This window comes from Oncorhynchus masou, unplaced genomic scaffold (assembly GCF_036934945.1).
Source record: "Oncorhynchus masou masou isolate Uvic2021 unplaced genomic scaffold, UVic_Omas_1.1 unplaced_scaffold_2684, whole genome shotgun sequence".
In the NCBI taxonomy this organism is placed as follows: Eukaryota; Metazoa; Chordata; class Actinopteri; order Salmoniformes; family Salmonidae; genus Oncorhynchus; species Oncorhynchus masou.
Window position 1 is genome coordinate 25149 of NW_027009118.1, and position 17479 is coordinate 42627.

General features: G+C 40.2%; 1 protein-coding gene across 1 annotated transcript in view; it reads left to right on the forward strand.

Moving 5' to 3' along the window:
- Positions 1-260: 260 nt before the first annotated feature.
- The window catches only part of LOC135533817 (parathyroid hormone 2 receptor-like), a gene marked incomplete at its 3' end in the record, with an annotated part of 29169 nt that continues 11950 nt past the window's right edge, over positions 261-17479 (forward strand). Inside the window, exons 1-6 of the mRNA XM_064961040.1 lie at positions 261-971; positions 2288-2387; positions 9378-9488; positions 10487-10608; positions 10954-11051; positions 16544-16727. Of these exons, the coding sequence (XP_064817112.1) occupies positions 864-971; positions 2288-2387; positions 9378-9488; positions 10487-10608; positions 10954-11051; positions 16544-16727 (723 nt within the window). The remainder of the gene's footprint in view (positions 972-2287; positions 2388-9377; positions 9489-10486; positions 10609-10953; positions 11052-16543; positions 16728-17479) is intronic.

Sequence of the window (17479 nt, forward strand, 5' to 3'; positions counted from 1 at the left end):
AGTAGCTACTACAACAATTGGATACCACGAAATTGGGGAGAAAAAGGGGTAAAAAAAAAAAGATTCTACATGAACATTATTGTTTGCAAACAAATAATTTCCCAAAATGCATTTATTTTTAATTTATGTAAATTCGTTTTTAAGACACTCATGACCGAACACACACACACTGAATTGTGCAGACCGCTGCTGAAGTCTCTTCCCACATCGCAAAATTTCAGCACCACAGATAGATAGCACCATTACTCACTCTCAGCCGAGAAATGCAGTTATAGGTAGGTTGGCTAGGCTACAGTAGAGTTGAATAGTTATTTGGGTTGTCAGGTGTCAGCAGCAAACTCGATTTTATACGTGGAGGGTATGGATAATTATGGTTGGAATTTGCTTGCGACTTTTTGACCGTAATGAGTATTCATTCGTGTTTAACAAATATATACTTTTAATGGCAGTTAACGTTCGTGGCCCCTAGACGAGACAACATGCCCAAATTGTCTCTGTAAAGCAAATTTAGCCTACTAAAATGGTGTTTCAGAGAAAAAACTACAACAGGACACAAGTATCCTGAATGGCCAGTCATATAGCCTATATATTTTAAGGTACACAAGTGATCAGTAAACTTTTTGAACAAGTTTATGGTACATCCTTATTTCACACGGAAGACATCAAAACTCTGACCAGTGCTACGCTATTTCTGCACCCTTTCCCCTGAAATCCTCTTTCAACAGACTTCCAAGAGCGTTGGATGGAAATACATAGAGTGGGCTAGGCTACCTACAGTCGGACTAGCACGAGTTTGACACAACACCTGAACTACTGCGTGCTTCAAAAACACAGCTGATTTTTGAGTTTATCGAAACCTCTGTATGCAACGCTGTCCACCAATTATCTTCAAAATGAATACGATACTTCTGAGTAACTTTGCGAAGTTTCTGTTATGCTGGAATGCAGTTTACCTACACGTTTACGCACAGGTAAGTAGGCTAGCCAATCGAGTAATATTGTTTATGTATTTTCTGTGGAGGAATTAATCCATAGGGTTTACCCCTGTTTTGTTACAGGAGCCTACACTGTTCATATAATAAACCATACACATACGGAATTTGCATGACCATTTAACATAGGCTACCAGCAACATGATGCTAGATGATATACACTGAGTGCACAAAACATTAGGAACACCCTCTCTTTCCACGACAGACTGACCAGGTGAATCAAGGTAAAAGCTATGATCCCTTATTGATGTCAATCAGTATAGATGAAGGGGGGGAGACAGGTTAATGAATGACTTTTAAGCCATGAAACAATTTAGACATGGATTGTGTATGTGTGCCATTCAGAAGGTGAATGGGCAAGACAAAATATTGAAGTGCCTTTCAACTGAGTATGGTAGTATGTGCCCGTTTGAGTGTTTCAAGAACTGCAACGCTGTTGGATTTTTCAGGCTCAACAGTTTCCCCTGTGTATCACAAATGGTCCAACACCAAAAGGACATCCAGCTAACTTGACACAACTGTGGGATGCATCCTTGTGGGTCGCTTTTGACACCTTGTAGAGTCCATGCCTCGACAAAACAGTATTAGCCTATGTCTAGTCGACAAAGTTCTTGGCATAATGAATTTGGTTGCTTTTTTTTCTTGCATCCACAATTCCCTATTCCTCTACTCCTTTACCATTTCCTCTGTCTATCTTGTTAAATTATTTATTCTGTAAATAATGGGAAAACTAAGATGGATTTTTCTAAATATTTTCATTTACAAAGTGGTGGCCATCATCCAATTTCTTTTCCCCACATGATGTTTCTTCCTTTGGTGCTATTTCATATGGAAATGTAATCGGTTATGTATTGTTATTCAGCCATGCCTGCTTCCATACTCATCAGTCAGTGTTTGCATATAAATTGTTGACTGGTACTCAACATCCACTGTCTCCTTGAATGCATTTAAATGAGGCGGAAGTATGAGCACAGTGCATCAGCATGTGTGTATGTGGCGATTGCTTACTGTGATGTATATGACTTGTTCTTAAATTATGAAGTATGTATGTCACTGTAATTATGACATTAGATTTTTATCAAAGTTTTTAATATCAAAGCCACTTTACCATTTCTGCTCTTGTCATCTATAAGATCCAAATTATCTCTGGGGTGAAGATTCCCCTAGGTGCATATCTAGGATCAGCTTCCCCTCTCCAATCCTTACCTTAACCATTAGTGGGGAAATGCTAATCTGACCCAAGATCATCATCTAAGGGGCAACTTTTTGAATCAATGCTGCAATCTCCTCTGTAGGTTCATCCAGAGGTCGGCCTCACAGCACTGGAGCAGATGTACCTACTGTATGATGTCAAAGTTGAGTGTCATCAGAACATCTCTACACACAACCCTGCAGGTGGGCAAACACTGACTTACGTACATCATTTTACTCTTTGGGCAGCATAGGAAATGTACCAACTTTTTTGTATGTGTTTCTGTAATTGATACCCACTAAGCAGATGATTGGTCTACCTAGCTTTACCAGAGCCCCATTGGCCAGCGTGTTTCCAGGTGGATCCAGACAGATCTTTATGGCAGAGCCACCCACCATACTTCATCCTTTCTCGAGAGACCAAATCCCATAACTTTGCCTGTTATTGCCTCCTGCGTATTGGAAAAGGGGTTGTGTTATGAGACTTGAGCCTGCTCCACGTCTGCCCACATTCTCCCAGGCTTCACTCAGTCAGAGATTGGAGTTGGTAAAAGAGACTGGATATGGTGCTGCTGCATGTACACTTTGACCCACTGAACTCCTTGCATTTCTCACATTGTCAGTCAATGTTCAACATGAGATTTACTGAATTGAGTAATGCTTTCAGCAAAAAAAATGTGTTCTGATATTTATTCACATGATTTATTATCCACCCCCAAATGTTTAATTGGGGGCTCTTGAGACAACTTTTGATACAGCATGGATGAAAACTACAACTACAGAAGTGGTCACCACTTAGTAAACAAAAACATTTCTAAAAATTCATCTTAGTTTTCCCATATAGGCACTCTTGACGAATGGAGGGAGGAACTTCTTGAAAAGCCTTTATTTACTTGGAATACCACTGCAATTTGATTAGACAAAGATGACTTAAGATCACAGATATTATTGCCGTGTTTCTCCCTAGCCACAGAATCTGTGAGTGCTGAAATGTGGATTTATTCCATTCATTTGAATCTGCCAATTTACCAGTCCCAACCCCGCAATTGTTTCGCTTTCTGGCTGCTGCTCTCCATATTATTGTCCGCCCACATTCTGTAGCAGTGTGAGAGCTGGATAAAAACAAACCGCTTTGTGTGTTTGATCCAGAATCTACCAGTCATTAAAACCAGGTGGGAGAATAGAAATATCAGAACATAAACAGATATTGGAGCATAATGGCTAATTAGAGTGTATGTATTGTTTGGTGACTGTTTAAATATAAACAGACCAGCATCTGATACCCATCCAAATTTTTTCATGGCGGAAGTATTACGGTTTCACTGGGAGGCAACATGAAAATAAATTTTGCTAAGAGCATTAGAGAGGTCGGACACTGATGTTGGGAAATTAAGGCCTGACTTGCAGTCCGCGTTCCAATTCATCCCAAAGGTGTTCGATGGGGTTGAGGTCAGGGCTCTGTGCAGGCCAGTCAAGTTCTTCCACATCAATCTCGACAAACCATTTCTGTATGGACCTCAATTTGTGCACGGGGGCATTGTCATGCTGAAACAGGAAAGGGCCTTCCCCAAACTGTTTGCCACAAAGTTGGAATCCTGCGGACACTGTGTACATGTGTATATATATAAAAAACAAAAAAATTGTTTCTAATTTATGTAATCCATTAATTTTAACTTGGTTTAATACAGTAGGGTTATGGACATTTTAAGAGAGAAAAGTACAATATTTCTGAACATTGTCCATGTTTAAAATTGTTTAAAATCATGATTATGTTAATATTTATTTTAATCAAAAGGCGTTGTATTCTAATAAAATTAATTAAAATTGCACAAATTATATTATAATTATGTTGACATGAAACAGTTGTATGATAGACTCCATTATTACAATAAGTATTTTACATTCATTCATTAGGCTACAAGCCTTATGATTGTCAATGCTCTTATAGGTCATTATTTTATTTGTGGTGGGAATAGAGAACCAGAAGCAGCTGTCAAACACGGTAACAACGAGACATCAACTAATCTACACGTAAATCTTGTGTTTTTTTTTTTGTTTGAATCCTGAATATTTTAACACGCAGGTTTATGTAATCTCCCGTATTGTTTTAAGAAAACCAGTGCTAATATGCTGTAGTGTGTGGAGCTCAGCTTCTTCTTTACAATTGGCCAAACATGTTCACTTAATGTCATGGGATTATGTAAACATAATCTTTGTTGTATGAGGTGTTGTATCCAGACCCTGGTCAAGTATACGCATGACAATGTTCGAGTTGTGCTTGATTTGGTGTACACTCTTAGAAAAAAAGATTACGAAATGGTTCTTTGGCTGTCCCCATAGGCACAGGAGAACCTTTTTTGGTTCCAGGTAGAACTCTTTTGGGTTCCATGCAGAACCCTTTGTGTCTACAAGGAATCAAAAAGGGTTATTCAAAGCATCCTCTTATGGGAACAGCCAAAGAGCCCTTTTCGGTTGTAGATAGCATTTTTTCCCCTAAGAGTGTAGTTGTACTTTTTGGGACTATAACAGATACATTAGATTTTATTGACAAAGAGATATGCTAACTGTGGATAAGTCATTCAAGTGCAGCATAACTAGCTAGCTAGCAAAGTGATTCACATTTCCTGCTATCGAACCATCTCCGAGATGTAGTCACCGAAAAACGACATGAGGGAAAAAGTTGGTCACTCACTCCTCCAATGACATGACATCCTCCTAGCAGCTAGCTAGCTAACGCTAGGCTCCGTGTTTTTAGCTTGCTAAATAAATAGTTAACTTAGCTACATAAATAAATACGCTAGCCCAGGGATGTCAAACTCAATCAGCGCACAGGCCTTATTGAAAAAACACAAAACAATGAATTCGTGGGCCAGACATACAGTAGCCTACTTGCAACTGCGACCCAAACTGGCCATTGTTTTATTAGAAAAATATGTCCCTTTATATTGTCCTCTTATAACAAAAACGTAGCTATAACTTAAAACTTGTTTTTAATTTTTTTTGCACTGCATCAATCATCAGTGCTGTGGAATGCAGCATAACAAATGTATGGTGCACTCAATGTATTGTATTTGAGTAGCCAGCCTAGGCTACTGCTCAAATGTTTCTGTAACTGGCCAACATGTTTCTCCTTTGCACGGTATTTTGTTGCAGGTTTTGTTTTTTGGTTATTCATTGTCAAGCTTTAAAAACCGAAGCCAGGCTGCAACATTTTAGTAGCCTAGCTAGGACTGGTGCATGAGTCCTACACTTTCTCTCCGCTGTACATTGTAAACGGGACACATGAAAGCAGCACAATTGAAGTTGAATTCACAGATTCAGGGCATATCAGGCAATAATTTCATAAAGTAGATGTCTCAACTCATTTATACTGGCTTGTGTGTCCTATTTGGGCTGTGGGCCTTGCTTGACACATGCGCTAGCCTATTAGCCACATTATGACTAACTTGTGATCATTGTCCTTGCTAGTTTGATTGTATTTGACATTCCCAGCCTTACAGTTGTCCGTTTTTGTCAAAATATTGGGTCACTGAAACTGAAACACTGCATCCCAAATGGGTGGAGGCAGCAAATGTACCAGGCCATCTGTGATTTACAACCGGATAGCAATATCTTTTGGACCACCAAGAAATGTATTGGTAAAGGATATAAATCATGCATTGAACCACATCCATTTATTCTTCCAACAATGCTTTACTTTACGTCATGGAATTTTGAGTGAAATAGAACCTATTTGTAAAACCTCATCAAGTTGGCTTTGAACCATAAACTGGGAATTTGATATTTTTGACTGATATTATGATGATTGTCTGTTTGTTTCATATCTTCAAAGTAGTTAAAACACTGTCAGTTCCACTTTAAGGTGTCCGCACATGTGTTGACCTGGCAAGTGGGTCCCAAACCCCAATATGGCACATTTCCTGTCTGTCAGTTTAAATCGATACAACATGCGTTGATGTCTTATGATAATGTGACTCAAGCCAGCTATAATCAGATCCAATTTGGCTCTGAGATAATGAAGTATGACAATATACGCATAGGAAGGCTACTGCAGCTGAGACACTGAAGCATACAAATATCCACTTCTCTTTAGACCTGGATTGCAATGATAAAATATATGGATTTATTTTAATCTATTTGCTTCTTATTTTCTCTCCCACTTAGGTCTTTATTACTCAGTCTCAGGTCACATCCCAAATGGCACTAAAGGTAGTGCACTATAAAGGGAACAGGGTGCCATTTGGGACGCACTAAAGGTAGTGCACTATAAAGGGAACAGGGTGCCATTTGGGACGCAATAAAGGTAGTGCACTATAAAGGGAACAGGGTGCCATTTGGGACGCACACCCAACCTAGTCACTTGTTTCACTGAACCATCGGGAGGGCTAGCTGACAAAAGACGACAACCTATTACTCATAGTGCTCTCCCACTAGCCTACTCATCTGGTGGACAGATAGTCATTACAGCTATATATACACACTATGAGCAATGTTCTTGCACTTGTCGCTAATGAGTGACTCATAAGCTTTGTCTTCCCATTGCACCCTCTCATCATGGAATATAGATGCATATTAGAAATGTGTTTAATCAAGGAGGTTTAAATAGACATAGTGGAAGAAATATTTTTTTTCTCCTTGGAGCTGAGTTTTAGTATGTTGATCCTTCTTGAACTTGTTTCATTGATGACATTGATGTGGACTGAGTGCACACTGCTGGATATTTGCCCTTTCTTAAATTGAGTGGATCAATATCCAGTGTCCGCAGGATTACCAGCACATACCATGGACAGGCACAAAAGCAACAAGTCAATGAAACCTTTCAATGGTAATGCCTCAAGTTCCATAGCAGTGATTTCTTTTAAATTCAGATTTATATGAAGGAGTGTCCATGGGATTTGGCCTGGGACCCTTGATGACGATACCCTCCAACACAATGTCCAAATAATGGCACTTATGAACGTATAAGCGTCAAATATATACATCACACATATTGACGTTTGTGAAGATTTGACGTATAATGGCAATATGTCAGTAAATGTTACATATTTGGCATATTACCATAGTATATCTAGTGATTGCACTAATATGGAAAATCCATACTAATATATCACTTAATTTTTAATGATATATACAGTGGGGAGAACAAGTATTTGATACACTGCCGATTTTGCAGGTTTTCCTACTTACAAAGCATGTAGAGGTCTGTAATTTTTAACATCAAAAACAAAAATCCAGAAAATCACATTGTATGATTTTTAAGTAATTTGTTTGCATTTTATTGCATGACATAAGTATTTGATACATCAGAAAAGCAGAACTTAATATTTGGTACAGAAACCTTTGTTTGCAATTACAGAGATCATACGTTTCCTGTAGTTCTTGACCAGGTTTGCACACACTGCAGCAGGGATTTTGGCCCACTCCTCCATACAGACCTTCTCCAGATCCTTCAGGTTTTGTGGCTGTCGCTGGGAAATACGGACATTCAGCTCCCTCCAAAGATTTTCTATTGGGTTCAGGTCTGGAGACTGGCTAGGTCACTCCAGGAACTTGAGATGCTTCTTACGGAGCCACTCCTTAGTTGCCCTGGCTGTGTGTTTCGGGTCGTTGTCATGCTGGAAGACACAGCCACGACATGGCCCCATCCATTTTCCCCTCAATATGGTGCAGTCGTCCAGTCTCCTTTGCAGAAAAGCATCCTCAAAGAATGATGTTTCCACCTCCATGATTCACAGTTGGGATGGTGTTCTTGGGGTTGTTCTGATCCTTCTTCCTTCAAACACGGCGAGTGGAGTTTAAAGCACTATTTTTGTCTCAGACCACATGACCTTCTCCCATTCCTCCTCTGGATCATCCAGATGGTCATTGGCAAACTTTAGATGGGCCTGGACATGCGCTGGCTTGAGCAGGGGGACCTTGCGTGCGCTGCAGGATTTTAATCCATGACGGCGTAGTGTGTTACTAATGGTTTTCTTTGAGACTGTGGTCCCAGCCCTCTTCAGGTCATTGACCAAGTCCTGCCGTGTAGTTCTGGGCTGATCCCTCACCTTCCTCATGATCATTGATGCCCCACGAGGTGAGATCTTGCATGTAGCCCCGGACCGAAGGTGATTGGGGCGGCAGGGTAGCCTAGTGGTAACCGGAAGGTGGCAAGTTCAAACCCCCGAGCTGACAAGGTACAAATCTGTCGTTCTGCCCCTGAACAGGCAGTTAACCCACTGTTCCTAGGCTGTCATTAAAAATAAGAATTTGTTCTTAACTGACCTGCCTAGTTAAATAAAGGTAAAAAAATATTAAAAAATTGACCATCATCTTGAACTTCTTCCATTTTATAATAATTGCGCCAACAGTTGTTGCCTTCTCACCAAGCTGCTTGCCTATTGTCCTGTAGCCCATCCCAGCCTTGTGCAGGTCTACAATTTACCCCTGATGTCCTTACACGGCTCTCTGGTCTTGGCCATTGTGGAGAGGTTGGAGTCTGTTTTGATTGCGTGTGTGGACAGGTGTCTTTTATACAGGTAACGAGCTCAAACAGGTGCAGGTAATACAGGTAATGAGTGGAGAACAGAAGGGCTTCTTAAAGAAAAACTAACAGGTCTTTGAGAGCTGGAATTCTTACTGGTTGGTAGGTGATCAAATACTTATGTCATGCGATAAAATGCAAATTAATTACTTAAAATCATACAATGTGATTTTCTGGATTTTTGTTTTAGATTCCGTCTCTCACAGTTGAAGTGTACCTATGATAAAAATTACAGACCTCTACATGCTTTGTAAGTAGGAAAACCTGCAAAATCGGCAGTGTATCAAATACTTGTTCTCCCCACTGTATATATTGTTTTTACTTTTCTTTTCACCTCCACGGCTCTGAAGTCCAGACAAGTGCTTTCTGATTGCTCTTTGGACCATATGTGAAAGTTAAAACTACAGTTTAAATAAGTCCATTCACCACAAATTGGCCCATAAGCAGGCAATTAAGTCACTAAGTTGAGAGCCTGTGAGAAGGTCTATGAGAGAGGTTTGTTCATGCAGGAACAGTCATGTACAGTATGGGTTTTTACATAATAGTGCAAGGTCATAATATGCCGTCCATATATTGATATCAAATGCAAATAATCCAATATCATATAAAATGATCAGTATTGATACCCACCACTAACATTACCTTACTCCCTTTTCCCACTACGTGTCCAGATGATCTTTGTCCCCCTGGCTGGGATGGTCTGATCTGTTGGCCCCAGGGATCCCCCGGAGCGCTAACCAAGGTCCCCTGCCCCAGCTACATCTACGACTTCTACCATCAAGGTATTGGGATATAGATAGGCAACACACTTGCTATACTCATGGAGACAGATTTACTAAGCGTTTGCGCTAGGTGCAAAAGTTTGCCTTTTTTTGTTGAAAGGTATAAAAAAAAAAAGTTTTTGTTGACACTTTACCTTAAAGCTAGAATATTTAGTTGCTATATCAATTTTTGGACATTAATGGTAGACACCCATTGATTCTTGAAGAATATACACTGAGTATATAAAGCATTGGGAACACCTGCTCTTTCCATGATCAGGTGAATCCAGGTGAAAGCTATGATCCCTTATTGATGTAACTTGTTAAATCCACTTCAGTCAGTGTAGATGAAGGGCAGGAGACCGGTTAAAGAAGGATTTTTAAGCCTTGAGACAATTGAGACCTGGATTGTGTATGTGTGCCATTCAGAGGGTGAACGGGCAAGCCAAAAATTGTAAGTGCCTTTGAACGGGGTATGGTAGTAGGTGCCAGGCGCACCGGTTTGTGTCAAGAACTGCAACGCTGCTAGGTTATTTACGCTCAACAGTTTCCCGTGTGTGTCAAAAATAGTCCACCACTCAAAGGACATCCAGCCAACTTGACACAACTGTGGAAAACAGTTGAGTCAACATGGGCCAGCATCCCAAGCAATGTACATGTAATGGATTTAACGTATTGAATTGTTTGAGCATGAAAACGACGTAAACCATATCCCATGGCCGTCTCAGTCACGAGATCTCATTCCAATTGAACACTTATGGGAGATTCTGGAGCGGCGCCTGAGGCAGCGTTTTCCACCACAAACAAAACACCAAATTATATCCTTTATTTTTGAAGAATGGTGTCGCGTCCCTCCAATAGAGTTCCAGACACTTGTGGAATCCATTCCAAGTTTGCTTGGAAGCTGTTCTGGCTCGTGGTGGCCCAACGCCCTATTAAGACGCTTTAAGTTGGTGTTTCCTTTGTTTTGGCGGTTACCTGTATGTTGCAATGTAAATGACCAGACCGTGTGTGTCCAGGTCATGCATACAGGAAGTGTGACGTCAACAGTTCCTGGGTTTTTGTGGAGGGGTTGAACCGAACGTGGTCCAATTATTCTGACTGCTTGAGATTCCTTTTACCTGGTCAAGAGGAGGAAAAGGTAATCCCAATCACCACTTCAGTCACACCAAAAATTCCAATATACATTGTTGTGGTTGCAGACTTGACTCATGACAATACTTGAGTTGCTCTGACTCGTGCTAACAGCGTAGCTACACTGGGACTTTGGAAAAACGGTAGGTTTTAAGCTTCTATGCTAGACGCCTAACTTTTTGCCGGTGTAAACAGTGTAGCTTGTTAGATACACTGCATGGTCGGAGCTCGAAGCACAAGCATTTCCCTACACTCGCATTAACATCTGCTAACCATGTGTATGTGAAAAATAAAATTGGATTTGATTTTGTTTTGTTTTGAGCAGGCCTGTAAGATATCCATTTGTCTCTAGCAGGACTTCTTTGACCGGCTGTACGTCATGTACACCATTGGATATGCACTGTCCTTCATCTCTCTTCTAGGGGCCTTTGTCATCATAGGCTACTTCAGGTAAGACAGCCTTGTGTCCCAGCAATTGGTCCTTTCTCCAGAAGTTTACATTGTTTTTAGTTTTTATTCTTATACCAGTCATTTCCTTTCAGCCATAGACCATTGCAGAACAGACATGTTCCCTAGTATCAGTGTTCCCTTCAATGACAAGTTTTTGGTGCTCTATCCACCTGTGTAAATGCCACTGAGGTCATACAGCAGTAGGCCTCATCTGTTCATCACCATTTTCCAAAAACAGCAAACAAGTAAAGATAAATATCCTGCCCAATCATCTTGACTCGTCTCCAAATTCTCTGGGAAATGCCATCTCCAAGATGAGAAAAAATGCATTACCTGAAGACCAACTGGGTACAGCATGCCATTTCAATGTGGATATTTGGCAACTTTCAACCATTTAAAAGCACAACAAAATTAAATTGGGAATACAATGTCATATTTTATATTTATACAACAACTTAATGTGTTATTATTGTGCTTCATGGAACAAATTGCAAAAATCACTGAAGCTGGAGACATGTCTCCCTCTCTAACTTTTAAGCATCAGCTGTCAGAGCAGCTTACTGTACCCGCACACAGCCAATCTGTAAATAGCACACCCAACAACCTCATCCCCATATTGTTATTTATCTTCTTGCTCTTTTGCACCCCAGTATCTCTACTTGCACATCATCATCTGCACATCTCTCACTCCAGTGTTAATGCTAAATTGTAATTATTTCGCCTCTATGGCCCATTTATTGCCTTTACCTCCCTAATCTTCTACATTTGCACACACTGTACATAGATTTTTATATTGTGTTATTGACTTTACGTTTGTTTATGTGTAACTCTGTGTTGTTGTTTTTGTCGCACTGCTTTGCTTTATCTTGGCCAGGTCGCAGTTGTAAATGAGAACTTGTTCTCAACTGGCCTACCTGGTGAAATAAAAATAAACAAAATAAAATGAATCCAATAGCACAACCAAATGACCTGGATTACATATGAGATTACGTTAAAAGTACATAGTGCAAGTGATCAATGCTGCTCAAGATTCTCCACAGGTTATTATAGAAATTGTAAAGATCTGCACAGACCTGCGACCTTTGCATGCTATCTTGAACATGCACACTTTCTTTGATTACATGAGAAGACATTTATAGTTAGAGTAGGCTAACCTCAACATTTGGTCATGGATGTGTGACTCATTTTAAGGTTGAATTAACACTGTTACATTAGTTTGTAAGATAGCCTTAACTTTAGGCTGTTTGCTGTATTACAAAATGATTATTGAATTGTGTTTGGTTTTCAACACAACCACATACAGTGGGGCAAAAAAGTATTTAGTCAGCCACCAATTGTGCAAGTTCTCCCACTTAAAAAGATGAGGCCTGTAATTTTCATCATAGGTACACTTCAAATATGACAGACAAAATTAGAAAAAGAAATCCAGAAAATCACATTGTAAGATTTTTAATGAATTTATTTGCAAATTATGGTGGAAAATAAGTATTTGGTCAATAACAAAAGTTACTCAATACTTTGATATATACCCTAAGTTGACAATGACAGAGGTCAACATTTTATGTAAGTCTTCACAAGGTTTTCACACACTGTTGCTGGTATTTTGGCCCATTCCTCCATGCAGATCTCCTCTAGAGCAGTGATGTTTTGGGGCTGTTGCTGTGCAACACAGACTTTCAACTCCCTCCAAAGATTTTCTACGGGGTTGAGATCTGGAGACTGGCTAGGCCACTCCAGGACCTTGAAATGCTTCTTACGAAGCCACTCCTTCATTGCCCGGCGGTGTGTTTGGGATCATTGTCATGCTGAAAGACCCAGCCACGTTTCATCTTCAATGCCCTTGCTGATGGAAGGAGGTTCACTCAATCTCACGATACATGGCCCCATTCATTCTTTCCTTTACACGGATCAGTCGTCCTGGTCCCTTTGCAGAAAAACAGCCCCAAAGCATGATGTTTCCACCCCCATGCTTCACAGTAGGTATGGTGTTCTTTGGATGCAACTCGGCATTCTTTGTCCTCCAAACACAACGAGTTGAGTTTTTACCAAAAAGTTCTATTTTGGTTTCATCTGACCATATGACATTCTCCCAATCTTCTTCTGGATCATCCAAATGCTCTCTAGCAAACTTCAGATGGGCCTGGACATGTACTGGCTTAAGCAGGGGGACACGTCTGGCACTGCAGGATTTGAGTCCCTGGCGGCGTAGTGTGTTACTGATGGTAGGCTTTGTTACTTTGGTCCCAGCTCTCTGCAGGTCATTCACTAGGTCCCCCCGTGTGGTTGTGGGATTTTTGCTCACCGTTCTTGTGATCATTTTGACCCCACGGGGTGAGATCTTGCGTGGAGCCCCAGATCGAGGGAGATTATCTGTGGTCTTGTATGTCTTCCATTTCCTAATAATTGCTCCCACCGTTGATTTCTTCAAACCAAGCTGCTTACCTATTGCAGATTCAGTCTTCCCAGCCTGGTGCAGGTCTACAATGTTGTTTCTGGTGTCCTTTGACAGCTCTTTGGTCTTGGCCATAGTGGAGTTTGGAGTGTGACTGTTTGAGGTTGTGGACAGGTGTCTTTTATACTGATAAGTTCAAACCGATGCCATTAACACAGGTAAAGAGTGGAGGACAGAGAAGCCTCATAAAATAAGAAGTTACAGGTCTGTGAGAGCCAGAAATCTTGCTTGTTTGTAGGTGACCAAATACATATTTTCCACCATAATTTGCAAATAAATTCCTTAAAAATCCTACAATGTGATTTTCTGGATTGATTTTCTAATTTTGTCTGTCATAGTTGAAGTGTATGATGAAAATTACAGGCCTCATCTTTTTAAGTGGGAGAACTTGCACAATTGGTGGCTGACTAAATACTTTTTTGCCCCACTGTATCAACATTTAATGAGATGTACAGTGCCTTGCGAAAGTATTCGGCCCCCTTGAACTTTGCGACCTTTTGCCACATTTCAGGCTTCAAACATAAAAAGATATAAAACTGTATTTTTTTGTGAAGAATCAACAACAAGTGGGACACAATCATGAAGTGGAACGACATTTATTGGATATTTCAAACTTTTTTGACAAATCAAAAACTGAAAAATTGGGCGTGCAAAATTATTCAGCCCCCTTAAGTTAATACTTTGTAGCGCCACCTTTTGCTGCGATTAGTCGCTTGGGGTATGTCTCTATCAGTTTTGCACATCGAGAGACTGAAACTTTTTCCCTTTCCTCCTTGCAAAACAGCTCGAGCTCAGTGAGGTTGGATGGAGAGCATTTGTGAACAGCAGTTTTCAGTTCTTTCCACAGATTCTCGATTGGATTCAGGTCTGGACTTTGACTTGGCCATTCTAACACCTGGATATGTTTATTTTTGAACCATTCCATTGTAGATTTTGCTTTATGTTTTGGATCATTGTCTTGTTGGAAGACAAATCTCCGTCCCAGTCTCAGGTCTTTTGCAGACTCCATCAGGTTTTCTTCCAGAATGGTCCTGTATTTGGCTCCATCCATCTTCCCATCAATTTTAACCATCTTCCCTGTCCCTGCTGAAGAAAAGCAGGCCCAAACCATGATGTTGCCACCACCATGTTTGACAGTGGGGATAGTGTGTTCAGAGTGATGAGCTGTTGCTTTTACGCCAAACATAACGTTTTGCATTGTTGCCAAAAAGTTCAATTTTGGTTTCATCTGACCAGAGCACCTTCCACATGTTTGGTGTGTCTCCCAGGTGGCTTGTGGCAAACTTTAAACAACACGTTTTATGGATATCTTTAAGAAATGGCTTTCTTCTTGCCACTCTTCCAGATTTGAGCAATATACAACTGATTGTTGTCCTATTGACAGAGTCTCCCACCTCAGCTGTAGATCTCTGCAGTTCATCCAGAGTGATCATGGGCCTCTTGACTGCATCTCTGATCAGTCTTCTCCTTGTATGAGCTGAAAGTTTAGAGGGACGGCCAGGTCTTGGTAGATTTGCAGTGGTCTGATACTCCTTCCATTTCAATATTATCGCTTGCACAGTGCTCCTTGCGATGTTTAAAGCTTGGGAAATCTTTTTGTATCCAAATCCGGCTTTAAACTTCTTCACAACAGTATCTCGGACCTGCCTGGTGTGTTCCTTGTTCTTCATGATGCTCTTTGCGCTTTTAACGTACCTCTGAGACTATCACAGTGCAGGTGCATTTATACGGAGACTTGATTACACACAGGTGGATTGTATTTATCATCATTAGTCATTTAGGTCAACATTGGATCATTCAGAGATCCTCACTGAACTTCTGGAGAGAGTTTGCTGCACTGAAAGTAAAGGGGCTGAATAATTTTGCACGCCCAATTTTTCAGTTTTTGATTTGTTAAAAAGGTTTGAAATATCCAATAAATGTCGTTCCACTTCATGATTGTGTCCCACTTGTTGTTGATTCTTCACAAAAAAATACAGTTTTATATCTTTATGTTTGAAGCCTGAAATGTGGCAAAAGGTCGCAAAGTTCAAGGGGGCCGAATACTTTCGCAAGGCACTGTATCTTTTGTGCCACTGACTTAGTCTGGCCTTAATTCCAGTTTGTCTACATATTAAATATTGATTTGTTGGATTCATGTCTCCAACTCAACCAATAATCAAAGTTAAAGAATAGGACTGCCATAATTCCCTAATAACAGAGGAAAACACGTTTTGTACAAGTTAAAGAATAGGACTAAATCAAATTAAACTTTTATTAGACTAGATTTTGGCCTATTCTTTAACTTTGATTCTTGGTTGAGTTGTAGACATGAATCCAAGATATCAGTGCTTTTCATTATGAGTTGTCAATTTCACCTTTATTTAACCAGGTAGGCAAGTTGAGAACAAGTTATCATTTACAATTGCGACCTGGCAAATATGAATGCAATTAGAAAGGAAGTATTACTCTCAAGCATCTTCCCTCAGAAATTCCTGAGTGGCTCAGCGGTCTAAGGCACTGCATTTCAGTGCTAGAGGCGTCACTACAGACACCCTGGTTTGAATCTAGGCTGTATCACAACCGGCTGTGTTGGGAGTCCCATAGGGCAGTGCACAATTGGCCCAGCGTTGTCCGGGTTTGGCCAGTGTAGGCCGTCATTGTAAATAAGAATTTGTTCTTAACTAGTTAAATAAAGTTTAAATTGGCAGGCATTTACTAATTTACTCAATTCAGGTTACTCAATGCAGTTTGGCTTTATAATGTATATGTATTTAAAGTTCTTTTCCAAATCCCTCTCAACACAATAAACTAGGTTTGAATGCCTAAAACAAGAATGTAGATGCCTAGAATTTTTTGGTTTCTACCTAGGTTTCTTCCTTCTAGGTAGTTTTTCTTAGCCACTGTCCTTTTGCTACTGCTTTGCTTGCTCTTTGGGGTTTAGGCTGGGTAAAGCACTTTGTGACAACTACTGATGTAAATGGATTTTCTAAAATGTATTTCATTGATTGAATTGATTGTTGAGCCTTGAGTGTTTTACCTCTGTCTGCCTGCCATGCAGACGCCTCCACTGCACTAGGAACTACATCCACATGCACATGTTCATGTCCTTTATGCTGCGTGCCGTCAGCATCTTTGTCAAAGACAAGGTGGTCCACACCAACGGAGGTCTGCAGGAATTTGACACAGCGCTAATGGACAACTACAAGACCATCTCTGCTAAGCCTCTTGACAAATCCCAGTTTGTGAGTACAGTAATGTTCTTCCCTTCAACTGCAAGGTCAGTTTGTTTGTTGTATGAAATGCACTTAAAAGCTTGCTCTCAAGTGTCAGCAGCACAACATAGGGGGGGTCGATAAATACACATAGAATACAAGACTTCGAAAATCTAAATCACATAATGTTATTGATCGCATACACATATTTAGCCAGATGTTATTGTGGGTGTAGCGAAATGCTTTTGTTCCTAGCTCCAATAGTGTAGTAATATCTAACAATACACAACAATACACACACATTTAAAAGTAAAAGAACGGAATTAAGAAATATAGAAATATTAGGGTGATCAATGAGTCCAGAGTATAAATATACAGTGCCTTTGGCAGGTATTCATACACCTTGACCATTTCCACATTTGGTTACGTTACAGCCTTATTCTAAAATATATGTATTTTTAAATGCAATCGCAATCAGCACACATAATATACATTTTTGCAAATTTTTATACAAAATTAAAAACTGAAATATCACATTTACATAAGTATTCAGACCCTTTGATATGAGACTTGAAATTGAGCTCAGGTGCATCCATTGATCATCCTTAAAATGTTTCTACAACTTGATTGGAGTCCCCCTGTGGTAGATTCAAATGGATGGACATGATTTGGAAAGGCATACACCTGTCGATATAAGGTCCCACAGTTGACAGTGCATATCAGAGCAAGAAACCAAGGAATTGTCCGTAGAACTCCAAGACAGGATCGTGTCATGGCACAGA